The 26,653-nt window shown below is 41.4% G+C and overlaps 1 protein-coding gene across 1 annotated transcript in view; it reads right to left on the bottom strand.

Moving 5' to 3' along the window:
- Positions 1-26,653, bottom strand: part of CFAP54 (cilia and flagella associated protein 54) — a 303,572-nt gene that overhangs the window by 144,446 nt on the left and 132,473 nt on the right. The window contains exons 37-41 of the mRNA XM_036760711.1: positions 24,567-24,727; positions 16,709-16,936; positions 12,015-12,238; positions 11,780-11,900; positions 10,814-10,922 (exon numbers count right to left, since the gene is read on the bottom strand). Coding sequence (XP_036616606.1) covers positions 10,814-10,922; positions 11,780-11,900; positions 12,015-12,238; positions 16,709-16,936; positions 24,567-24,727 — 843 coding nt within the window. The remainder of the gene's footprint in view (positions 1-10,813; positions 10,923-11,779; positions 11,901-12,014; positions 12,239-16,708; positions 16,937-24,566; positions 24,728-26,653) is intronic.

A 26,653-nucleotide genomic window follows, 5' to 3' on the forward strand; every position in this document is an offset into this window, starting at 1 on the left:
CTCTCTCTCTGTCTCTCTCTCTTTCTCTCTGTCTCCTCTCTCTCTGTCTCTCTCTCTCTGTCTCTGTCTCTCTCTGTCTCTCTGTCTCTCTCTCTCTCTCTCTCTCTCTCTCTCTCTCTCTCTCTCTCTGTCCCTCTCTCTCTCTTTCTCTCTCTCGCTCTCAACTATCCAGAAATACAATGGACGCAACCATGTGACACAAGAATTAAGAACCCAGTAACCCAGAGTCTGTATTATAACAGAGAGGTGAGGAAGAATATTATCTTACACTAGAGTACACTATGAAATCTTCCCTTTCTATATCTCCCTCAAAGGGGGGAACCTTATGTGTGTCAAAAACTACCCCCTTCTTTTTTCTAAAATGAAGCCATATAGAAATTTTTTCCTTTACTGAAAATGGGGATGAGGACAGTAACACTACTTACTCACAAGGCTAAGCATGGGTTTACTGATTTGTTTTTGCTTCTTGGTTAACTGGTGAGGATTTTGAACATATTCCTTTAATTAATGAGTGATTGTTGTCTCTGCGTGTCAAATTGAAGCAACTGAGTGAAAATACATTTTGTGTGGGGGTGCCTTAACCTGATCCTTCTGTCTCAAGAGACTTCCTGTCTAAGGGATTCTATTTGGTGGTAGAGTCCAATGCTAATGGTGCTTAGCATTATGTCTGGCACATATTAAGTGCATAATAAATGCTCATTGACTTGACTAATGGAGCCAGTTTTTCCCATCCTAATAAACACATATTAAAAGGAGAGAATTGTCTTTTGCTGCCTAGCCCAGCACTGCTTGGCCTGGTAACTACTAAAAGTTTCTCTCCTGATTCCATGGAAGGTATGTTTTGATTTACCATGGCACACAGAAGAATTTTTATGGAACCCATTTTTTTTCCTGCACATTATGCATTAAATTACAATCATGGCAACAGAATATGGTTGAACTCTGGATGGTTATTCTAGAAAAGTCAATATATTTATTCCAAAGGCATATCTATATCCAGAAACTATTTCAAAGTCACTGATATTCTTCACACTTTGAACTGAAGTCAATAAGAATATGCTTCTCCCTGCATCAATGTGGAAACTGAAGCTTAAATGCCAGAGGCTCCCGAAAGTCTAGACCACAAAGAAATAATAGAAGTGAGTGCACTCAGCAACCTTCAAGCTACATCCAAAATACTGGTACATGTCGATCTGAAATGTACAAAGAAACTGATGAAACACACCTGTCAAAAGGGTGAACTTTCAACCGAGTCGGGCATTAAAACCTACCAAAGTAAGTAAATATTATCAGGCTCCAAAGTCAAGAAAATGACTCCAGACATAAAGTTAAAATAGTTCTAAAAAAGAGCTGGTTCATAGAGGTCATGCCACCATTTTTGATTCAGAAAATATGGTTGCTCTCTGCCTCTCGACCCCGGGTGGGAGAAAGGCAGAAAACAACCATATTTTCTGAATCAAAAAATGGCAGGTATGATTTCATACTGATTTTAATCTGTGAATTTATTTTTATGAAAAGTCTTATAAATTATAAAGTGGGGATAACATTTAGTTATAATATATCTAACCACTCATCTTTATTAGAAAAATAAAATTTCATGGAAATATAAAATTCAGCAAAAAATGTATATTAATTTCAGCAAAAATGTATATTAATTAAAGCTATATTTATGTTGTCATATTCATCATTCATCTTAATGTTGAAAAAGTTTATACGGTGAATTGTTCTGTTCAAACTTATTGGAAAAATTCCGCCCGCTCCAGAGTTGTTTATGTCTCTTAATTTTTCCCTCTTGACAAATCTCTGAATAATTCATTTGGATTATCAAGAGACATTTTATAGTTTCAGAGATCAGTGGTGGCTTTTCCAATCTCCCAAAGTTGTTAATCAGTGAAACTGACCTCTACTCAGCTGTGAGAAGATAAATTCATCCATCTCTTTATGTTTGGAATACAAATGAAAAAGTCCTTAATTAAAAATGTTCAACCACTTTTTTAAGACCAGATCTCCCTATTTCAATCCAGCTGCAAAGTGCAGTAGCCCAAGCGTGGAATGCTCTTTTCCCCGACCTCTTAACATCCATCCCTGACCTATTTTACTCAGCTCAGAGACCAACTTCTGCAGGAAGATTTTCTGGGCCTGCCAGTTATTTGCCTTCCTTCCTATTTTGTATCAACCAATTGTTGATATGATTCTAATAACTTGATTTATAGGGCTTTAAAACCATTCTTGCAGAGGAAAGGGGAAAGACTTCTTTTTTCAGTTGAGGGGATCCTATCTTGAAAACTACAGCAGGACTTAGTGTATCAACAGAATGAAGCCTACATGGAGGAAGGGGTCATGCCTGTGTGTGCTGTGAGGAGGGGAGGGAGAATGGGAGGCATAATTCTGAAGGTGTCAGTCACTGCCTTGGGACCAAACTAGACTCTCTTTAAAGGCCTTTTTCTTGGATTTGAGGGTAGATGGAGTGGGGTGGGGAGGAGGGAGAAGATAGAGACAAGTCAATTAGTGCCAAAGCACTATGGGCTAGGCCTTGGAGACCAAGCAGTTCTGGGACCAGTGTGAGTATGTGCAAACTCAGCCCTTTGTTCTGAGGGAGTTTCATGGCCATGAGCTTCCCTGGAGCCTTGTACCCAACTATAGCCCTGGGATGGGGAATCTGGACCTGTTGTGGGAGGGTTACACCACTTGTACCCAACTATAGTCCTGGGATGGGGAATCTGGACCTGTTGTGGGATGGGTACACCATGGGGGACCCAAGTTACTGGGGTTGATCATCAACATTCCTGGGATGCTAGGGGAGCTCCCTGTCAGAACATGACTCCTTTAGTCCCTTGGGCCCCTAGTGCTCAACACAGTGCCAGGCACATAAGTAATGCTTTATAAAAGCTTACAGATTGCTTGATCACTAATCTGCCCCACTCAACTAGTAAGAGCTTAATCAAATATTGAATTGACACAGAGATGGAAGGATCATTAAAGATTTTTGAATATAACCCCTTTATTTTATAAGTGAGAAATTTGAAGCCCCATAATCCTCTGATCCTCTGATTGTGGGCAGCTAGGTGACTCGGTTGATAGAGCACCAGGCTTAGAGTCAGAAAGACTGCTCTTCAAGAGTTCAAATCCAGCCTCAGATACTTACTAGCTATGTGACCCCAGGCAAATAACTTAACCCTGTTTGCCTCAGTTCCTTTATCTGTAAAGTGAGTTGGTTAAGGAAATGGTAAACCACTCCAGTATCTGTGCCAAGAAAACCCCAAATGGGGTTACAGAGAGTCAGAAACAAATGAAAACAACTGAGCACCACCACCACTAACAACCTCCTATTCCAAATCCACTGAGTTCATTCAAATGATCCCAGTACAACAAAGTGGGACAGACACTTTTGGAAAGATCCCCTGTCTTCCATGGATCATGCCTTTTAGAGGATTTTTTCATCCCTAACTGGATCTAGACTGATAGAGAATGCTGAGGACAGCTTTCCAAAGTCTAAATAAATCGAACACTTAACCAAAGAGCCCTCTGTTATAATTGCACTAGTTCATAATATTTCTCCAATCCTCTCCACTCCCAAACTCTCTTCATCATCTACCATCCTTATTCCAGTGTTAGAGAAAGCTATGGCCCTCTTCCTTTTCAAGACTGTACCCTCTTCTTTTCCTCCTTGATAACATCCCTTTCCCATCTCATTCAGGAGCTTATCCTCCAATCATTTCTTCTATTGCTGTGTCTATCTGTCCGTCTGTCTGCCTGTCTGTCTCCTAAAATCCAATCCTGTGAATCAAACTGCTTGCTGGGCATCAATCAGTACCTGTATGTTTCTATTCAATCTCAATCTCAGCATGCCCAAAACAGAACTCGTTCTCAAAAGGCATAATGGTGGATGAGAAAAGTCTTGGACTTGGAGTCCAAAGACACCACTGTTTCTCAGTCCAATCTCAAACATTCATTGATTGTATAACAAAAAGGAAATCAGTCCAACTCTCTGAGCCAAAGGCTCCATCTGTAAAATGGTTATAATGATATCTATAATACTTATCAGGTAGGATTGTTGCAAGGATCATGGATGTAAAGTGCAGAACTTAAGGCATGACACGAAGGTCAGCCTATTATTATTTCCCCTAAACTTACGCTTCTTTCAATGGCTTTATTGGTTGAGGACACCACCCAAGTCAGGTTCAAAATCTGAGTGTTTCTCAATTTTTCCTTCTCCCACAAACCCCACACACAATCAATGACAAAGTCTTATTGATTTTGCCTCCAAAACATCTCTCGCATCTAGTTTCCTATTCTGCGCTCACATGGCCAATGAGGCTCCTGTTCCCTTTCAACTAGATCAGCCTCTTAACTGGTCTCTCTAGGTTCAGATTCTCCATTCTCTGATCCATCCTCTACACGGCTGACAAAGTTATCTTCCTAAGGGGCAGGACTCATTGTGGCATTCCCCTCTCAGTGGCTCCCTGTTGCCTGTGGGACAAAATATAAATTTCTTAGTCTGGCTTTTAAAGCCTTCTAAAACCTGCTTTCAACCTACATTTCCAGACATTTCCCATTACTACCCTTCATATTGGCTTAATTCTAGCAAAACTGTCCTAACTATTCCAATCTCTCATGTCTGGACCTTTTCCCAGATAGTCCTCTGTTCCTGGAACATGTTTCCTCCTCAGTTCTGTAAATGAATGATTTTTTTTTTAAAAAAAGCATTTATTAAGTGCATATTAGGTGTGAAGCATGATGCTAAGTGCTAGGGACACAAAGTGAAAAGCAAAGATGGGCCTTGCTAAGGACATGAGCCCTGACCCCTTGTTAACGGACACATTTGACATAGCAACTCCTCATTAGTCCTTGGTCCCCATGGTTGGAGTTGAGAAGATGGTGGGAGACCAAGCCAGGAAGAACTGCCCACCCTGTGGCCTTTAAGAAAAGCAAGCTAAGCAACTAAGGATTAAATTAAGCCAGAGTGCTCTTGGCGAACCAACTTACTCTTGGCCATATCTCCCTCAGGAGGGAGTGTGCCAGTTTCAGCAGCTGCCTTCATGCCACAGCAGGGGTGGCAAACAACAAGCATATTGTTGGAAAAGTGTCCACACACAATAGCAGCATCATATGCATGCATGCACTGGGTCTCCAGGTTAGCCACATACAGGCAAATTAATTCATCAAAAAAAAAAGGTATTTCAGCCTGGATTCTGTGATGCTCAGCCTAGCTTAGTCCCTTCCCTTCGCAGGCAGGCTGGGCGGTCCTCACCAGCCAGGCTTCTCCAGGCACCTTCTCTTCTGCCAAGCCTGCTCCTCCCGGCTGAATTCTGTTCTGGCTCAGGTGATGGCTGGGTCTGCTTCACATCAGGGCCAAGCTCATGTCCTGTTGATGCCAGGATGGGTGCTAAGGCTATGGAATGATGGGCATTCCTCCCCACTGTCATCACATCTCTACCATTTTCTCCTTTTCTTTCTGCCTATGGTTCTATTTCCATATTCTCCCTTCCCTTCTGCATCTGGGAGGATTCATTACCACAGCAGACAGCACAACACCTAGGGTATTGGACCTAGAGTCAGGAAGACCTGAGTTCAAATCTTGCCTCACATACTTACTAGCAACATGACCCTGGGCAAGTCACTTAACCACTATCTGCCTTGTTTCCTCAACTATAAAATGGGGTTAATAATAGCACCTACTTTACAGGTATATAAAACATGTAAAGTGCTTTGCAAACCTTAAAACAACATATTAGTGCTAGCTATTATTAACCAATATCTGAGGACACCTCATGCCACTGAACGCTGCACATCGGCATGTTCCAGCATGTAAATATGTGCTATGCAGCTGAACCCTACCAAAGTTCTGCTGCTACTGACATTTTGAGGAAAAGACTCTAAAAATTGCTCTTTTTAACCTCTTAATAATAATGATGATGATAGCGAACACTTATATAGCACTCCAAGGTTAACAACCCTGGGAGGCTTTCATTATCACCATTTTATAAACAGGGAAATTGAGGCACAGAGCAGCTTAAGTGACAAAGCCAGTAAGGGTCTGAGTCTGGTCTTCCCGACTCCAGGTCCAGAGCTCTACCCACTGTGCCTCCCAGCTTCCTCTTAAGTTAATGTTCTCAGCTGACGTGCCCACCATTTTCTCTTTGAGTCTGCTGCAGCTCAGGACAGAGAACTTCTTCCTTCGAGGATCCATGATGTTTTTTGAGCGTCCCTTCACTGACACAGATGGCAACCCATTTATGATGTAGCAGACTGTCTTCAAGAGTGGAGGTGGCAAAAAGATTCTTCCTCCTCTGGGTAGGCCACTCCTTTGGAACCAGATACAGTGCCCGTCACAAGACATGGACTCAAAGCCTTTCCATCCTGATAGGACCCTCCAGAACTGGACCCCACACCATGAGGCATCAGAGCAGGATGTTAACAGAGGAACAGGTCACACAGTCATATAATTGGTCACTTGCTTCACCTGGTAAAGGTCAAGTTCAAGAATGTCCATTTTCAACTTCGCCATGATTCTATCAAGGCACCAAAGTACCAAAAAATCCAAAACTTTCAAAAAAAACCAGTTTTCTAAGCTAGGGACAATTTTTTTTACCTTTGTGATTAGATGAGTCTATCATAATGGCAAACACATAGCTTCCCCTTATTCCTAAATACAAAGCCTTCTAACCATCTAAAGGAAGAACATGATTTCCATAAATGCTTTATTTTTTAGCTTTTATTAATCAAAATGTAGGTTCAATATGCAAATTTGTTTAGAGGTAGATCACAATGATTAAAAATCATAATGGTTGTATGATGGGATACATAATTACTTTTCCTCTGTTCTCTTCAAGGGTCTATGTTTTCACCCTTCTGATTATTCCTTCCATGAATACACACAAGCCCCAGACGCGTCAGAAAGAGCATCATTATCACCTGGGTGCCAGTTAAAGCAGTCCCACAGACATTCCACACCACAAGGAGATAGCAGAGGGGAACTCTGGGGTAGGGGCTGCACTTTACCAGGATATAAATGAGAGTTCTTATTGACAAAACTCCCATTTTGATAGAATCATCTCTTACGAGAAATGTCTTCATTGAGGCACTGGGAACTACAGAGCTGACAGCTAATTGGTCTGAGGGCACACGGAGGGAGTAAGTAAAGGAATGTCAGATTTTCTCTGGGTATTATGCATTATGGGAAACTGTCCGATTTCTTTTTTAAAAAAAAGCAAAGCCTCATTAAGTGTACATTTTCTTTTCTTGACCTTTGCAACCATTTTGTATTTTTGAAATTAAATTTCTATTAACAAGCAATTAACATTCTCTCCCTCCCATGTACTTTCCCCAAAACAAGAAATAAAACTCCTGCAACAACTTATTCTGACACAAACATTCAATTTTAGAGTTAGATAATGTTTTTAAAAATTCAAAATTAAAAGCGAAGACTTTAGCCCTTTCTGAGTGAATTGGGTACTCAGCATGTATGTGTGTGTGTGTGTGTGTGTGTGTGTAAGATGGAAGACGAATTGAGCTTACTTTGTATGGTCTCAAAAATCAGAAAAGAAAAAATAAATGGAAGTCAAGAGAATCCAGATTTCTGCTAATAGAAGGAAAATGATCAACCATGTGATGTAGTAGATAGAGAAGCTGGTTTCAGAATCAGGAAGCCCTGAATCCGGGTCTCATATCTGACCCATCCTGGGTGTGGCCTTGGACAAGTCCAGTCCCTCCTCATGGCCACAGGCAACTCTCTAAGACTAGAAGTTATGGGGACAGAGAGATCTGCATTGGTAAAGGGAGCTCCTCACCAAGGTGAAAAAAATTAAGAAAAACATTCATTATAATTCTGAGCTGTACGCATAGAATGGGCTGCCTTCATCACAAAAGCTATAAAAAGAAAGCAGACGGAGCCTCGAGGGCTATGGAGGGGACTCTTGTCAGTATAGGATGGGCTTGGGGACCTCTGGAGTCCATCCCTTCCAACTCCGGCAGTCTATGATTTTGTGATTCTAGGGCCGAAAAGTAAGGAGCATCTTTATATGTCATAAATTTCACATTTCATATTTCTTAGATGATAAATGTAACTGCAAGAAGGAATATCTAGCAAAATAGTACCATACATATTGTCATCCCAGGATTCCCTGAATTTGAGACAAGTTAATTTCATACAGGCAGCTAGGTGGTGTGGTGGATAGAGCGCCCGGCCTGGAGCCAGGAAAATTAATCTATCTGAGTTCAAATGCAGCCTCAGATACTTTCTAGCTGTGTGACCCTGGGCAAGTTACTTCATCTAGTTTGCCTCAGTTTTCTTATCTGTAAAATGAGCTGGAGAAGGAAATAGCGAACCACTCCAGTATTTTTTCCAAGAAAAACCCCAAAAGGGGGTCATGAAGTGTCAGACATAACTGAAAAATTACTAAATAGCAACAATTTCATATAGACAAGACCAATAAAGTAGCTCCATGCCACACTGTACAGAAACTCAGAATCTCATAGATGAGGACTTCAGTACTACCCAATCCAACCCATATCAGAGCAGGAATTCCTTCTACTATAGCCTGGACAAGAGGACTTAAAGTCTAGGCTTGAACCTCCAGTGACAGGAAGCCTTCCTCATCGTTACCTTCCTAGACCCTCCTTTCCCCTTGGAAGCTCTAAGTGTTAGGAAGATTTTCCTTATTTCGAACTGAAATCTGCCTGTCAGTAATTCCTGTGCTCCTCTGGGGCCAATAAAGAAAATGTCATCTCCCTCTCACAGGATGATTCTTCAAAGACATGATGGTAGAGACCCCGCCCTTCCCTGGGTCAGCTCCTTTCCAGGCTGACCATCACCTCCTTCAATAGGATACCCCGTAGTATGGTTATTAGTGCTGATGCAAGAAGTGATTTGGGGTAAAACTGAAGGTGTTCAGCTGACCCAAATGAACTGGGAGAATGCTGCTGTGAGCTGGAGCCAGATGGCAAAAAGAGGAGATTATATCAGATCTCAAAGGTATCAGGGGCCACCCTACATCTAGAGTGAGAGTCTCCTACTACCCAGGGGCCCCTGTCCATGGGAGACAACAAAGTTTTTGCATCTCAAATTCTATTCCTATTGCCACCCTCCACACACACACACACACACATATTCACATAGGCATACATATACTCACACAGTCATATACACACATACACACATATACTCACACATATACACACATTCACACATACTCACATGCAACTCATACAACACACTAACACATACACACCTAACACATCTATACACACTCACACAGATACACATAAACAGACACATACACACACATACTGACACATACACACTCATATACACGTACACACATTTAAAAGGGCCGGGCTGGTTTTAAACAAGGCTCTTACCTAGTCAGAACAGACAAGTATTCCGCATGCCAACCTCCGAAGCCACTGGAACCCCCAGGGCTCCCCCACCTTTTACTTGTGTAGGTCATGGTTTTTTTTTAAATCCAAATGTTGTGTTTTCTTTTATTCCCTATAAAATTAACTCAATTTGATGTGACCCATCATTCCAGCCTGTAAAGATCTCTGTACCCTGACAGACCAGGGGGGAAGATGGAGACCTCTTGCCAGTTTCACCAGCACTAATGCTCTATTTACGCAAATACGACCCTGCCTCAGTCCCTCCACAAGTACCAGCTGAGCTCCCTGTGCTAAGAACACCTCCATTATCTCAATTCACTTTCTTCCTGAAATGATAGTTGTTGGTTTGATGACATTGAGAGTTTCTTCATCCTTTCACCCAAATCCTCTTCAAATTTCTTCATTGTCGAGTGAATGAAAGGAATCACATTTATAATCAGTGGGCAGGTCCCGAAGCAGATGGCTTCCCAGGTCTTGGAAACCAATGAAGGCCAGGACTATATCACTTCTCTGTCTTTGTACCTACAGGGCCTAGCACAACACAAAGCTATGAAACAAATTCTTAATAGACGCTTGTTTGCCTAATCTAACCCTTTTTCATTTAAAGGAATTATTCAAAAAAAAATAGCCAGTGTGGTCTTTCTATTGCTTACTGAAAATTACGCCTCCACCTCCTCCCCCAGATATGGTTTAACTTCTAGAGGTGACCCTTTAGATTTGAACTTTTACAGAAGCAAGTCTAGTGCCCCTTCCCTACATCACTAACCATTACCAGGAGGTACAAGAATGAACCGAATTCAAGACAATTCCATCTTTTATTCTCATCTATGTTACCCTCTCACTGTCTTGTGTCTTCAAGCTAGAGACAACCCAAACCTTGAAGCTCAACTCTCTGGGTGACACATGAGCTAAAATCAGAAGTCACAGGTTCCCTAAAAGCCCTAAGCCTCAGATGACAATCTGAAGAGAGGGAAACTAGGATTCTCAGAAGAGGCAATCTGTATTAATCACGGGAACCGGGGCTGCTTTAGAAACCAGGACAGAAGCCTCTCTGGGGTCCCAGGCAAGGCAACAGCGGAAGGTCATTTCCAATTGTTTCCTTTCCCCTATACTGAAAGAAAGAAAACCACCAACATGTGGGAAATCTCCAACCATCCAGTATCTCCTTTCATCTCAAAAATTCAATAAAAATACATTTGCTTTTTTTTCCCAAAGAATCCATCTTAATTGAGGTTTATAATAACCTAAATCACAAAACTAATGAGATTAAGACAGATGGGTAAATGCCAAATGGATTATTTTTTAATCAAATAAACGTCTGGAAAAGGACTTTTGAAACTTTTTAATTAGGTAAGATTAAGTTCTAGCAGACCGTAGAAGTAATGGAGGAGAAAGGTGAGCCTTATGTAAGAATCAGCAAACAGAGCATCCCTACCTGAATGACCTGCATCCTGATCAAAGTCAACAAAGCCTCCATGCCACCCTCCTTCATTAGGCCGAAAAGCAGGATGGGGCTGTTTTCCAACGACATTGCGGAGGTTTATCTTTAAAAGAAGAAGAAGAATGTTTATTACTTAATCATCCATTTCTAGTCTTCCTTGAATTTTTCTCTTATTTGCACTTGTCAAAATAAAGAAGCAAAACATGATGCTTAATATAGTAGCCAGGATGGCAGCATTCAATCATGATCAACTCTCCCAAACAAACGACAGCATTTTTCATATTCGTTTTGTAGAGTACAGCTGGAGGAGAGCATTATACAAATTACATATGGCAATTAGAGGATAGTTTTCCAATATTGTGTAATTCACTCTCCTAAATTTATCTAATTTGAAACATTTAGGAGATGCAGGCTATTTCTTGTTACTTTGCAATCACAGAACATGTGGGATGGTTCTCCCGTCCCATTTGTCATTTAGGACAATTTAGCGCAATTTCAATTTCCCTTGACGATGTTTTTCAGAATTAACTTCCTCTGTGCTTAATTTGGGGCCATCTACTCTCTACCATCATGAAGTCCAAAGCCTGGAATCATAAGGATTTGAAAATAGAAAGGGTGGAGGAAAGCCTGTCAAAATGAGGGCATCATTTCCGAGGACTTGAAACAGAGGTCCCAGTGTATATGAAATGATGATACAAGCTAATATAGCCAACTGTGGTGAAAACTTTTCTGTGAAGTTTTTCCTTCTGGATACTCACAGTAACCCATCTGTGCCCATTTTGGGAAATGCTACAAAAAGGCTAAAGGAAGAATGGAACATATTCATACAGATGTTTTCTGTTTCAAGATGAGCATGTGGGTGGGTAGCTAGCTAGCTAGACAGACAGACAGACAGACAGGTAGATATACATACACACACACACACACACACACACACACACACACACACACACCCCTCACCTTGTCCTCAATCTCATTTTCTAGATCGATCATCTCTTGGCCGCTAAACTTCTGGATTTTCTCTAGAAGCTTCCTCTGTGCATAGACTAATAATGGTGTCACTTGCTCGGTAAACCTCTCACTGCCAGAACAAAACAGGGCGTTAGAACCATAGCAGTTAAGAGTGTCAACTAACACAGGCCATTTGTATTGGATGCAGGCTCTGTAGGTCAACCCTCCATTCAGTATTACTTACTGTGTAATTTCATTAAAATGGAGAGCAATATGCGCTAGTGTTTCCCATTTTCCCACTCTGTACAAAATTTCCAAAGTTTTAAAGATGAAGTCAGAAATATACTTCAAGTCAATCAAATTCATGTCATCAAAAGGATCTTCAAATGTCAGATTAAAGCCACCATCGTCATCTTCGATGTTCCCGTAAGCGCTTGGAACACCGAAATCTTTATCATCATCCAAAATCTGCAAATGATCAATGAGTTGTGTATCGAGATCAAACACGCGACTATTCAGGATTTGGCGCCAAGGTGTATTTTCTTTCAGACGACACCCCCAAAACTCACTAACCTTAAGTGCATCCAAGAAGTAATAATAACCTAGATCAATCGATCCATGCACAACTATTTATCAAGGCCTTGATCCAGCCAGGCACTGTGCAAAGCAATGCCTGCTCACAAGGCGCTTCCATTCTAATGGGGGAAATGACAGTAGCAATCATTATAATAATAACAGACAGAATTTATACGGTACGCTACGGCATGCAATGCTCTTCACATATGTTAACAACTTTCCCACTCATGATAATCCTGTGAAATGGACGCTATTATTACTACTGTTTTATAGACAAGGAAACTCAAACACAGGGAGATTTAAGGGACCTGTCCAGGATTAGTCACGCATCTAATAAGTTTCAGAGTCAGGATTCCAACTCAGGTCTCTTTAACTCCAAGGCCCATACTCTAACCATTGCACTACCTGCCTCACTGCCTGACTTGAGATACAAGGTAAAAACAAAGTAGTTAAATAGTACCTTAGTCAAGAAGACTTTCCTCGTCTTCCTTGATGCTGATGCCTCCCCTCTGAGGTTATCTCCAATTTATTTTCTCTATATACATATATATTTACTATAATATATTTTATGTTTATATATGTAGGTATATAAGTATATGTATACGTATGTGGTGTTATTCAGTTCTGTCCGACTCTTCATGACCTTGTAATGCACCAATACTGTCCATGGGATTTTCCTGGCAAAGATACTGGAATGGCTTGCCGTTTCCTTCTCCAGTGGATTAAGGCAAACAGAGGTTAGTGACTTGCTCAGAGTCACACAGCTAGTAAGTGTCTGAAGCCAGATTTGGACTCAGGTCTTCCTGACTCCAAGGCCAGCACTCTATCCACTGAGCCTCCATATGTAGCTGCCTCCATGTGTATGTATATATGCATATATATACATAAGTATATATACATATATACACACACATATGCTGGTTATACAAATAAAGGCAAATATATGTGTTTATCGATTTTTATACATATACGTGTATATGTGCACACACATAGACACACACATACAACATACACAATTATTTGAATATTGTCACCCTAAGCAGGGACTATGTTTTTGCCTTTATTTGTATCCCTAGCACATAGTATGGTGTCTAGCACACAGCAGGGGCTTAATAAATGCTTACTGACAACTACACCTAGAGCAATTACAATGCTTGACCATGGGCAAGTCACAGCTTCTCTGAGCTTCAGGCAGCTCTCCAAGGTACCAAAATGAACTAGAAAGGGATCCTCGTGGGCTTCAAAAACCACTAATTAACCTCATCTATACTGTATTTTATTTTTATCTCGCTAGTTAAACATTTCTCCAATTTAATCTGGTTGGAGCAGGCCTCCAGTGGGACCCCTCAATTACAGATGATTGGTGGAGGGAGTTTCCATGTTGTCAAAAATGACAGATCCTAGACATATTGACACATTATCATTATTATTTATTGTTGTTGTTATGAGGCAGATGTGGCATGCTAGCTAGAGAACTGGTCTTGAAGTCTGGAAGGCCTGTGTTCAACTCCTGTTTCTGACATCTATTAGCTGAGTGACCCTGGGAATTCTCTAAGACATTAAGCTGCAGAGTTGATGCCATTCTGCATTGGTAAAAGAATCCATAAACCCCATTGCTAAGCAGCCCACAAAGTACAGAATGCAGAATTCCAGGTCCAGTGGCCTCACCTCTTAATGGAAGCCACCAATCTTCATGCTGACTGTCACCCAGGCAGCTCCCTAAGTATAAGCCGCTACATTTGTTCCTATTGAATTTCACTCTCTTTGACTCTACCTTGCCAAGATCTTGTGACCACGTGTCTGTGTTATTCTCTGCTTCCATCATCTATTCAAGCATTTTAAAAATTTTAGCTAGTTGAAAATTTCCTTGTGCACCTACCCAAGTCTCTTTAAGACAGTGGCCCTTTGCACTCATTGAAACTGATTTATAACTTAAGAATTTCATTCTTTATAACTCCCCGGCCCTTCTAGGCTATGCTTGTAGAATTCTACTCCTATAGAATTTTAATCCATGGAATTCTACCTATCCTCCCTTGGAACCCCTTGAAATCTGTTCTACCAAAATCTAAGGTTTATGCCAAGTAATTCCTAGTAATTCTCCATCACCAAACTCTAAGGTAAAGTAATCATTTCCTACCAAGGTTTCTGATATTTCCCACACCAGCCACCAGTTTGATAGATTTAGAGCTGGAAAGTCTTCAAAGTCTTAAGTCAACTCCTTCATTTTAAAAACGAGGAAATGGAGGCTTTAAGTTGTAAGTTATTTGTCTAGTCTCCCAAAGGGCACTGGAATTTGAAACCACGCCCCCTGATTCCAGACCCAATGCTGTTCCACTATATTCCCTATCATTGGGGGGAATCAGATCCAGAAGGGGGTTTCCCTTGACAGGTTCCTGGACCTTTGGAAGGATGAAATGATCATGAAAGTGAGCCAAGAACGTGCTTGCTGCTCTGCTTTGTGTAGAGAGAGCTGCAGCAAATGAGTGGATAACTGACTTCTCCCATCACTTCACCCTACCATGTCTCCGGGTCTCACCCCTCTGTTTCTGCCTCGACTGATCCTTATCCAAAAGGTGTTCACCATGCCTACTCCTTCTCGTCCTTGGATTTCTTCACACAAGTAGATCTAATGAACATACACTATACCCTCCCCTGGGCTCCCTTTAGCTGTCCTTTTTCTTTTGCACAAAAAGTCAAGAGGAGAATCCTATCATGTCTCAGGGATACTTATGCAGCTACAGTTGCCTCAGTTTCCTTATCTGCAAAATGGGAATAATTATCACAGGGCTGTTGTGAAGATAAAATGCCATAATGTTTGTAAAACCCTTCACACATCTCCTGGAACACAGGAGGCCCTCCAGGAATGTCTGGTCCCTCTTCCCATTCCTCCTGATGAACACTTGGGCCACTTCATTCAATACCTTCAGGTGGAGTTCGCCCTGGCCATGAGACGTGAACTGATTTGGAGTTCCAAAGTGCCTTCCTCCATCTCTGCATTTATCTTTGGTTCCAAAGCCCTCTTACCCACCCCTTCCAATCTTAAGAGGCTTCTTCCCGATAGAGGATACAGAAGCAAGCTGGAATCATAACCCTGCCCCTTTGTGTCCCAAACATGGCTCAAAATATCCTTCCTGTGTAACTTATATCACTCCTCTGAACCTCACCTCCTCATAGGATTTACCCTTACAAGATTCTTGCAGGTCTGTACTAGGTTTTGTTTTGTTTTGTTTTTGGGCTCTCTCTTTGCTACATGCCTCTACTTCCAATTAAATGCATTATTTATTTGCAAATGTGCCCTTTCACTCCCATGGCACCTGCACCCCCACCACATCTATCTCCTTTAGATGTTTCTCTTCTTCTTCCTCATCAAGACAATTCTCAATCCCAACATGAAAACCCTGCTCTGAAGAGCCTCTGGATCCTTCTGGGGTCTCCGACTATAAGGTCATCTTTTATCCGAGCTTTAGGAAATTTGCTCTCCTAAGGTCTCAAGCGTGGCTGACTGCGCCCAGAATTCCCCTTTCTGGCTCTAATGAAGCCTAGGATGACATGGTCCCTTTCTCTCAGAATTCTCATTGGTTAGGGGCAGAGGAGCAGCTACTCTCACCACTTGCTCACCCTCTGATCAGTCACTAAAAAGAGACATAAGTGTTTAGACAAAATCTATTTTATTTTCCAAATTTATTATGCTTTCCAACTCTGTGCTTGGATAAAATAAGAGTTACCTGGTTCTTCCAGGCTTGGACTTACTTTAGCAAGTGAGAGCCAAGGTTTCTTTTCCCTCAAATCTCAGCTTCAGACTCTTAGTCCTACATCACACACTTTGATATAAATATGACTAGGATGAGCACAGATAATTAGCTCAATCAGAACTCACCAAAGGTGTGACAGTAGAGCGGCACTGATTTCTTTGCAAATGCATTAACAGTTGAGTTCTAATGCTAACATAATCTAAATTTGCTTCAGTAAAAGCTAAGTATCATGTTCAACATAATTATGAGAAGCAGATGGACTACAATATAAACACAAGAAGAATTAATTTCTATTTTTCCCAAGCTGTGAATTCTTGAAAGGACTTTAAATGAGTGCAACATCATTCAATTCTGCTGTTGCTAAATATGATAACACACACCTGTTTAAGGCCAGAATCTGGTCATATTTGACATTGTCTTCTCCGTACAAAAGCTACATTACTGGCTCAAGCCAATGCATCTTGGGTTGTTGATGCTCCTGTATAAGTCACTCTGAGCCCACAAGTTCCTGTGATCCTTGCTGCATCACTCACCCACCATCTGCCTTCCTGAGAAGCAGTTTCTAGTGGAAGATACAGTAGAAAGACTCTCTCTACCCAAATGACTTTACCTTAAGAGATTTGCTGTTCTGCAGGTCTAGCAGCATGTCAAGGAGCGCTTCTGCTGTCAAATAAAATGGCAACACAAACGTGCACAAAATGGCATCCTTGCTGAGGGGAAATGTTCTGGAAAAAGCATTTGCCTGTGTAAAGAGCATCTGTACTTCCAAAGCGTAGTTCCAAAGAATCCGGGAGGTGTTCTGAAGTAAAGTCCAGTTACCACCACGATGAGCAAGAACCTACCACACAAGCGATATGCAACATAGACTTACGTTTCCAAAAGATAGATACGAAAAACATCTCTCTTCACTGAGTTATTAAAATACATGTGCACCTTTAGAGACTGCTGGTAACATTTCATTCACTGCCTAATCCAGCTAATATGAAATCACAGGAACATTCTTTAGAAATGTAAAGGAACTATGTGAAAAGACTATCAAAGAAATTATTTCTAACATATGCCTAATATGTACCTAACACACATCTTTGCATGATGCAAAACTATGGAAGCTCTAACTAAATGTAGTGCTAAGAAACTGAAATACTTTTAACAAGTAATAGTTTTTCAGGCACCATAATTTTTTTTCTAACACTCATATATCACTTACCCATAGTTACTGTCAAAATGCAAAGCCTATATTTAAAAAAAAAACTGTCCAACATCAAAGCACATTCTGCAGAAAAAAAAGGCAAAGTGTTTCAAGACCAAATAAAAATCAGGCTGAGGAAAACTAAATATGTGTGTGATATAAATTCTCTCACTGAAAATAGTGGTATAAATTCTGAGGTACCACCTCACATCCACCAGATTGACTGATATGACAGAAAAGGAAATTGACAAATGTTGGAGGGGATGTGGAAAAATTGGGACACTAAGGCACTAATGCTAGAGGTATACCACTGAACAGATTTCTGGGCCTGGAGTCAGGAAGACTTGAGCTCAAATCCAGCCTCAGACAATAGCTGTGTGATCCTGGGCCAAATCACTTAAACTCTGTTTGCCTTAGTCCACTGGAGAAAGAAATGGTAAACCACTCCAATATCTTTGCCAAGAAAACCCCAAGGGCAGCATTGGCATGCTCTGGCCCATGGGGTCACACAACTGAATAACAACAACAACGCATCATTGGTGGAGTTGGGAACTGATCCAACCATTCTGGAGAACAATTTGGAACTTAGCCGAAAGGGCTATAAAACTGTGTATACCCTTTGACCCAGAAATGCCACTACTAGGTCTGTGTCTTAAAGAGATCAAAGGAAAAGGAAAAGGGCATACACGAACAAAAATATTTATAGCAGCTCTTTTGTGGTGGCAAAGAACTGGAAACAGAGAGGATGCCCATCAGTTGGGGGATGGCTGAACAAGTTGTGGTACATGCTTGTGATGGACTACTCTTGTGCTATAAGAAATGAGGAGCAGGATGTTTTCAGAGAAACCTGGAAAGACTTACATGAACTGATGCAGAGTGAAGTGAGCAGAACCAGGAGGACATTATATACAGTAAAAGCAACACTGTATGATGATCAGCTGTGAATGACTCAGCTATTCTCAGCAATACAATGATCCAAGACAATTCTGAAGGACTCGTGATTTAAAAAAAAAAATGCTATCTATCTCCAGAGAAAGAACTGATGGTGTCTGAGTGCAGATCAAAGCACAATCTTTCTGGTGGGTTTTTTTTTTTGGTCTGTGTTTTCTTTCACAACATGACTAATATGGAATATATTTTGCATGATTGCACATGTGTAACCTATGTCAAACTGCTTGCCTTCTCAAGAAAAGGAAAAGGGGAGGGAGGATGGGAAGGAGAAAATCTGGAATTCAAATTTTTAAAAAATAAATGTTAAAAATTATTTTTACCTGTAATTGGAAAAAATAAAATATAAAAAATATTTAGAAGAAGTGTGCCACATTGGAAAGATTGTTGGATCTGGAGTCAAAGGATCATGATTTAAATGGTGTCACTATCATTTACTGACACCCTCACATTGAGCCAGTCATTTAACCCTCCTTACAATCCCCATAAACTAGGGTGAGTTTTCCCACTAAAGAGACCAAGCCTTTTGCCATCCAGGATATGAGCTCACTGGGAGAGGGAATCCAACTCTCTGATTCCTGAGAATTTGGTGTCTGGAACTGAGAATCTACTAGTGGGGAATGCACAAGCCTCCAAGGCAAAACCTTAGGTCTGCACCAACTGGAGAACATTTTACTGGCCCTTAGACAAGGATTCTTACTCTTTTTAAACAAGCTGATTAAAAGAGCACAGCAATGCATTCATTGAGGATTTTAGCCAGAAGTTAGGTGTGAGGGAAACTACACCTGGAAAAGTTTCCAGAGCATTTGGTGGAGTGGTATAAGGCAGAGCACTGTTGAACAGAGACAAGACATTGGGGTCTCTGTGGTCCTGATACCCTATGGCCACAAATGTTTGTTACATATGTTCTTCTCTGATTGGGACCTCGATGTGTGTCCACTCTCCCCACTGTTCCTAGGTATATTTGTAGGACAGTGTGCCCCAGTTTTAAGGGGGAGAGATTTTGTTGCTTCTTTCCTTACTGTGATAATTCATTAAATGGTGGTACTTTGAAGAAAAAAAGCTTCTCCTCATCTATTAACATAGGGATGTCAGCCTTGATGACTTCCAAAAATCATTCCAGGTCAATGTCTGTGATCCTGTATCCTCCACCCCAGGAGTCTCTCACCCTGATGAAATGACAGGTATAGCCCAATAATGATGAAGATGAAATTGCTCATGACTTCAGTCAGAAAGGGCTCTCTTGTCCACATTTCTGGAGATTTCAGACCTGCTTCCACACCCAAAAGCAAAATAGAAAATTAAAGCAATAGCTCACTTTGGTGAATCTTTGGAAATCTAACCCAAGCAGACAGTAGAGTCTTTCCTTGCTTCCGAAAGTCTTACAAACTGAAACAAATACTTTCTTCAATAAAATATCAATGTAAAGAAATTGAGTCTCAGTTTCTTCTGTCAGATAAGGTGTTTAGAGTAGATGGACAGCCTCAGAGTCTAGAACTAGGATCCTACAAAATCTGTAGTCTGTAGAATAGACCACTCTACATAAACAATGGTGATCTGTTTCATTTAAAGACGTGTGAATTCATCCTTTGGGCAGAGAGAAGTGATGTACTCCGGCATAAAGGATGCTGACTTTGGTGTCCAAGGACCTTGGTTCAACTATCAGCCTTATCACTTGCTCCCTATGTAACACTGAGCCTTACCCTCTCTGGGCCTCAGGTTCCCCATGTATGAAATGAGAAGGGTAGGTCAGGTAGCCTGCTCAGCTCTATAAGATCCTACACCAAGGTTTTTCCCAATGGTTATGCCTCTTTCCAAGAAGTACACATATTCCTAACAAACTTGTGTGGGGATCAAATTTTCATAAATATCAGTTAAAAGCATAAAGTGCCATTATTATTTAAAGGAACCCCACAATAAATTCTTTTTGTAAAAAGAAGAATCCTCTTAAACAATTAATAACCATCTCCCAGTTCACCTGTTGGATGTCATGATCTCTTTACATAAGGTTCCTCTGAAAATGGGGTAAGGATAATAATATATTATCATAATAATCTATAAGAAGAATACTTGATTTTTAATTTCATCTCTCAGTTTATGAATCATGCAATTTCCAAAAGGTAACAGGTAAAAAACATTTATTTAGACTGACTTTTAAAGCAATCCTGTAAAAAGTAAGCACACTGTCTGTCATTTAACCTAAGACCTCAGTTCCACAGGGTGTTTTTTTAAAACATCTATAAAAGCTGACAGAACCACTGTCACTATCTGTTCACTTAAGCACATGCCTGATCAACATGGGAGGATCAGTGAAATAAGTGTAAAGATCACAGTTTCAAGTACAGAGAGTAATTAACAATTCCTCCATTTTTATGTGTTCTCAGATTCCCCTGGACTTGTTTTATAAATGTATTAATGGTCATTACCATTGCTATGTTAGTTATATCACAGAGTTGAGCCAAAACAGCAAAAATTCTGTGTATGCCACATAGGATATTTTAATAAATTGTCAGCTCATGGGTGAAAGTTAATTTCAAGAAAGGTTTTGTTGACATAGTTTGGGTGATGAGACATTGAGGATCTCCTGTCTTCTTTTCATTCTCCAGGCAGGCCAGAGTTCAACAGAAAGCCTTTAAGCCTACAATTTAAAAGGTATTCCTGCATAAGAAAAGCCTCCTCTTGAGGAGAAGAGAAGAGAGAGGTGCAGCCAAGTTACACAGCATGATGCCTTATATAAAATTACTGACCATAAAATCAGGAAAGGACCTTACAGATCACTTAGTCCAACCCTCCAGGTGACAAGCTGAAGGCACAGAGAGAGCTGGTCACTTGCCCGAGGTCAGAGTTCATTTTTCTAATTGATTCTGCAGATTCATTGCCCCAAGTAAGAGCAACAAGGAGAAGAGGGCTGGAGGCCATGTCATATCATGAACACTTGATGGAACTAAGGATGCCTGGCCCAAAAGTGAGAAGACACAGGAGACTGGACTAGCTATCTATAAGGATCACCATGTGGAAGGTCAGAACTCGGAATGGTAAATAATTATTAGATAATTAGATTCTGGAAACACTTCCTAATAACTGGAACTCTCCATAAACGGAAAAGGTTGCATCGGAAGGTAATGAATTCCCTATAACACCATTATTCAAGTTGATCTGATCTTACCAATGTGAATATTACCTCCAACAATGCAGATTGCAATCAACTGAGCCTACTAGCTATCTCTTCTTCTTGGGATATGAGCACTCCAGCCCTTATTACTTCTCCCATCAGATACTGTTCTGACATCTTTCACACTCTTTCTCTGTAGTTCTTCTTTTGTACCAAGTTTCAGCCTGCTCACTCACCCACTGAACACCTTTCCACTGCCCATTAGGTGGTCCTCAATTTCGATTCTATGCAGACTATAGTATTCCATGACTGGTAGCTACACAGCATCACTGGAAATATATCCATGTTCACATAGGCAATAAACAACTCTCTTTTTCCTCCTCCTGTTCGTTGTCTGTGTGCAATGTCCATCCTAGATGCTGGATGAGCTCTTAAGGTTGTCTATTCAGCTGTCAATCATGGTCCGGACAAGAGGCAATCCACTTGGTTTCATCCCTTGGTCAAAAAGAGGCCAAATTCTTTTTCAGGCCAAATGTCTTAGTTCTATGTCATTGTGAGTTCTCCCTGCCCGGAAGGCTCCCAGCAGAGGGAGGTTGACCTCTTGTTAGGTAGGGTGTAGTGAGAAGCCTTTTCTAGGAATAGGTTGGAATAGATGACCTTTAAGGTCATTCAGTCCCTGAGCATTTGTTAAGTACCTCCTATGTGCCTCTCCTTGCCAGAGGCTGAGGTGACAAGGACAGAAGTAGCACCATCCCTACTCACAAAGAGCTTCTGTTCTAATGGGGAAGACAACGTGGACATAGAAGTCCATACAGAACAAATATAAAGAGAATAGACACAAAGTTCAACGTAATGTGGTCAGGAAGGGAAGGCCCTGGCAGGTGGGATCAGGAAACGCTTTTGCAGAAGATGGTGCTTGAGTCAAATCTTAAAGGAAGAGAGGAGTTCCATAAGGTGGAAGGGAAGAGGGACACGTGGTAGGGAGATGGATATTGGGAGGTCCCTGGTAACCATCAGGTTCTATGATTCTGTAACACAGCCAGACCCTGCCTCTGCCTCTCCCACACTCACTCCACAACCTCTTCTCCTCTGAGGCATATAGAGGGCTGAGTCTGGAGGGAGTCAGGAGGACCCAGGTTCAAACCCTGCCTCATTTAATACAGAACCACTCCCTTCCCTCTCTCAAGGCATTCCATCACTGGCTCCCAAGGACTCTGACCCCTCAAAGAATCTGGCTTCTTGGTCTATTGACCCACTTAACTTCCAAGATATATAGACAGGTCACATGACCCAGAGGAAATAGGAGCACAGTGAGTCCAGAGAATGCTGGGTTTGAATCCTACTCTTTATTCCCGGTAGGATCCTGGACAGGTCACTTCATCTCACTTGACCCCTAGTTTACTCATCTCTAGAATGGGGAAGAAGTCATTCCTGTAGAATTTACCAAATGGGTTTGTTGAGACATCAAATGAGATAAAGCATGTCACAAGTGCTATCCAGTTAGCTCTTATTAAGATGTTCTCATAAAGTCATGAAGGTGGGAGTGATCCCACCTCGGATCTCCCATTTCTCCATCACCCATCAGTACTAATGAGCTCTTCTCCAAACTTGACCCTCCAGCTCTCAAATTTGCCTAAACAAGGGGTGGGGAACCTGTGGCTTCAAGCCCACACAGGGCCCTCTAGGTCCTCAAGTGCAGCCCTTTGACGGAATACAGACTCCACCAAACAAAGAAGCTTGGATTTGGTCAAAGGGCTGCACTTAAGGACCTAGAGGGTCATATGTGGCCTTGAAGCTGCAGCTTCCCCACCCCTGGCCCAAACCATCCTCCATGCCTGGAATGTACTCCCTTTTCACCTCTCTCTCCCCAAATCCTCATCTTCTTTCAAGGCTCAGCTTGGGTGCCCTCACTCTCCGAAGTCTCCCAGATCTCCTCAGGTGTTTGTGCTCACTCCCTCTTCATATAACTTACCAGTGAGCATGCTGCACTTCCCATAAAACAGAAGGGCCTTGAGGTCAGGAACTGCTTCATCAGGGCCTGCATATCCCCCCAGGATCTAGCACTCACCCAAGGTCAGAGAAGCAGTGTATGCCAGATGCACTCGATAAAGAAATTGTCCTCAGATAGTTTCACTTATGGCAAGAAAGTCAACATCAAAATGGTTTTGTTCCTCTAGCATATTAATTTGCTGGGCAAAATTCTGGCATTTAGAGTATCAAGAGGTGAAGTTCATGTTTGAAGGAGATCTAGAAACTCTGGGCTTTCTCCTTTCTCCCACCATCATGTCATCATTGCTACAGAAGAGGGCCACAAGGCAACCAATGCCATTTTGTCCTTCTTACTCATTGCCATGTCCTATGAATTCATTACTCAGTGGCCAGCCTGATAGTCACGAGCCTCTCCACACTTGGCTAAGCTGTTCCACTGAGAGTAGCCTTAATTTGTTATCAGTATATACTGAAATCCTTCCTTGCCTAGTCAAATCTGATAGGGAAGGACTTCCACTGGCAGAACTTTGGAGGGTCATCTCCATGACATGATGGAGTCTGACCTATGTGATTTCTAGTAGACAACCAAAAAAGAGAATGCTTTCCCCCAGATATCTTGTGTATGCACAAGGGAGTTCTATGCCTATTTGTAACCCCTACGCTTCCTGGGCAACACAGTTCAAATCTGGTGGTAGGATCATAGATCTAGAACTGGCTCTCAGAATCCAATCACCTTATTTTACAGATGAAGAAACTGAGGCTGAGAGATGTCACAGGATTACTGATCTGGAGCTCAAAGTCAACTTGGATTCCTCCAGGTCCAATCCTATCATTTTACAGACAAAGAAATTGAAGAACAGAGAAGGTAAATGATTTACCCAGGGTCAGAGAGTTATCAAGGGTCTGAAGCAGGATTTGAACCCAAGTCTTCTTGACTTCAAGTCCAGTGTCCTAGATGTTTGTTGACTATCATGATGCCATGGTTAAGTGACTCACCCAGGGTCACACAGCTACTAGATGTCTGGGGCAGGATCGAACCCAGGTCTTCCTGAATTCAAGTCCAGCACTGTAGCCATATGGGGGGGGGGGGCGGGCGGTGAAAGATTTCCAAAAACATGAAAAAAGCTAAGAACAAGTTGAACAACACTTATTCCATCGTTATTTCAATACTCTTTGCAAAGAAAATGCTTGATAAATTAGTAAATGAGATTAGGAGTTTTGCTACATTACCACTGCTCTTCTGCAATGCACAAAGGTTCTCATAAAATGGTCCAAGATTTCAAGATTTCCTGTTTGATCTTTAATACCAGTGTTGACTTCAGGGGAAGCCAGTATCTTGGGGCTTTCCACTTCACTCACTTTGGAGCTGCTAAAAGAAAATTCATCAGTATCTACGGGTAAAACAAACAGACAAAAGGATCAGTATTAAAAGGCTCACTATGTTCCCTGAAACATTCAGATTCAATACTATGCTATAATTAGGAAACCATGAGACATTGGTGGGGTTTTTCTCAAAACCTTTCAGTTCATCCCAATCCCAATTCCATTTTTTAACGTGTTCATTCATTCAGCAATTGTTTTAGCGGGTACCTATTATTGTGCAAGTCTGTGCTGTGCTGAGTGTGGGTTACAAAGATACCCACCATTTATCAGGGAAATGAATGAAAGTGTCCTTAAAAATATAGTTTTGGACACCAATTGCCCCCAGATACCATATAACAAGACCAAAGGGGAGGAAACTTTCCTTCTGTATCTCTTCTAGACTCACCGTGTCAATCAGCCTTAGGTGCATTTCAAGGAGACAATGAATGATTCAGGTGAGAGATATGGGCTTTGTGGCTAATGGAGAGGCCCACAGAGTCACAGGCCTGTGGGGCCACAAAGAAACACCAGAGATCCCCATGGGGTAACTTTTAGTGGCTTATAGATTTAGCCAACAAATATTTCTAAAGAATTTCACCTTGGCTAGGGGTACTTTGAGGCATACAAGACCTCAGGAGTCTAAAACTCAGTGAGTATGTGCTAGAAAGGTTCGGATGACATTGATTAACCAGGCTTTCAGATGAGGTTGGGGCACTCTGTATACTCCAGATCATGCTAACGGGACACTGGCTACGTATCTACCCAATAGGTACAAGTATAAAGGATGACTGAATTTTGTTTCCACAGAAATTATATTGAAACATGATCTGAAGCCATACTGGTGGCTAACATAAGAGAACTACTTGTAGAGGGCAGGGGGTGGGCGGAGGGGTGTTGGCCACCTGAAAATCAGCATATCTACCACCTTTCTTTGTTCTGAGAAGGCCTTCTCCTATATATCAAAAGAACTGCCAGGCCAGATGTCATTCACAAAGGATAAGGTCCATTAACCCAGACAGTGGTGTCTGCAATAATGGGACTTTTTATCTTTGATAAACTTCAAAACTTGTGGCTTTTGTCAATTCTCTTAGCAATTGAGAGGGATTCTTTCTCATGCTATCTGATGCAGACAAACCAGGAAGAGACTAAAAGTATTTTGGACTGGTATTTCCTTTTAAAGAATAAAGTATATGAGGATAAAAGGGGGGACTGAAATGTACAAATGAGAAGATGTAATCAGGGGGTGGGGTTTAGGAACTCTGAAGTGCCTAGCCAATGGGAGACAGGAATTAGGAACAGCATAAAAGGGCTTGCATTTGTCTAAGAACGCATACTCTCTATTTGGGAGGTACCCATCACTAGTAATGTAGAATAATTGGCTAAAATAAAATGAACTTTCTTGGCTTCACAACAAGTATTGTTCTTTCTCGAAGTGAGCATGTTTCTCATACAAAGGACACATGGGCAGAGGACACTTCACCAAGAAGATACTTTGGAAGCTGCAGACATATAGGTTAAGCTGGCTATATAACCTGTGTCTGATTTCTAGCTTGTTCCTCTAGAGTCTGTGGAGAGTTTCCTTTGGGGGAGATGCAGCCCCTGTGTTCTGACTGGAGCTCTCATCTTGCTCTCAGCTTATATAGATCTTACATATTCTTAGGCATATTCTAATCTGCATAATTTCTATTTGCTATTTTGCTTGGATAAATGGGTTTATTCTGCTATTCACTATTTGTCTTTTTGTGGTTCTACCTCCTGCATAGAATTAGGCCAGGTCTCAAATTCTAGATATCCATCCATGCCACTCATTAACCACAGCCACGTAGACACATCTACCTTATATGGGCATGTACTATAAGGCAATCATATCCACATTTTCATAAAGTGATGACTGGGCAGGGTTTAAATAAGCAATACAAATAAAAAATGCTATAGGAGTTTGGGTGGAAAGAGAG

Source organism: Trichosurus vulpecula, chromosome 5 (assembly GCF_011100635.1).
Source record: "Trichosurus vulpecula isolate mTriVul1 chromosome 5, mTriVul1.pri, whole genome shotgun sequence".
NCBI classification, from domain to species: domain Eukaryota; kingdom Metazoa; phylum Chordata; class Mammalia; order Diprotodontia; family Phalangeridae; genus Trichosurus; species Trichosurus vulpecula.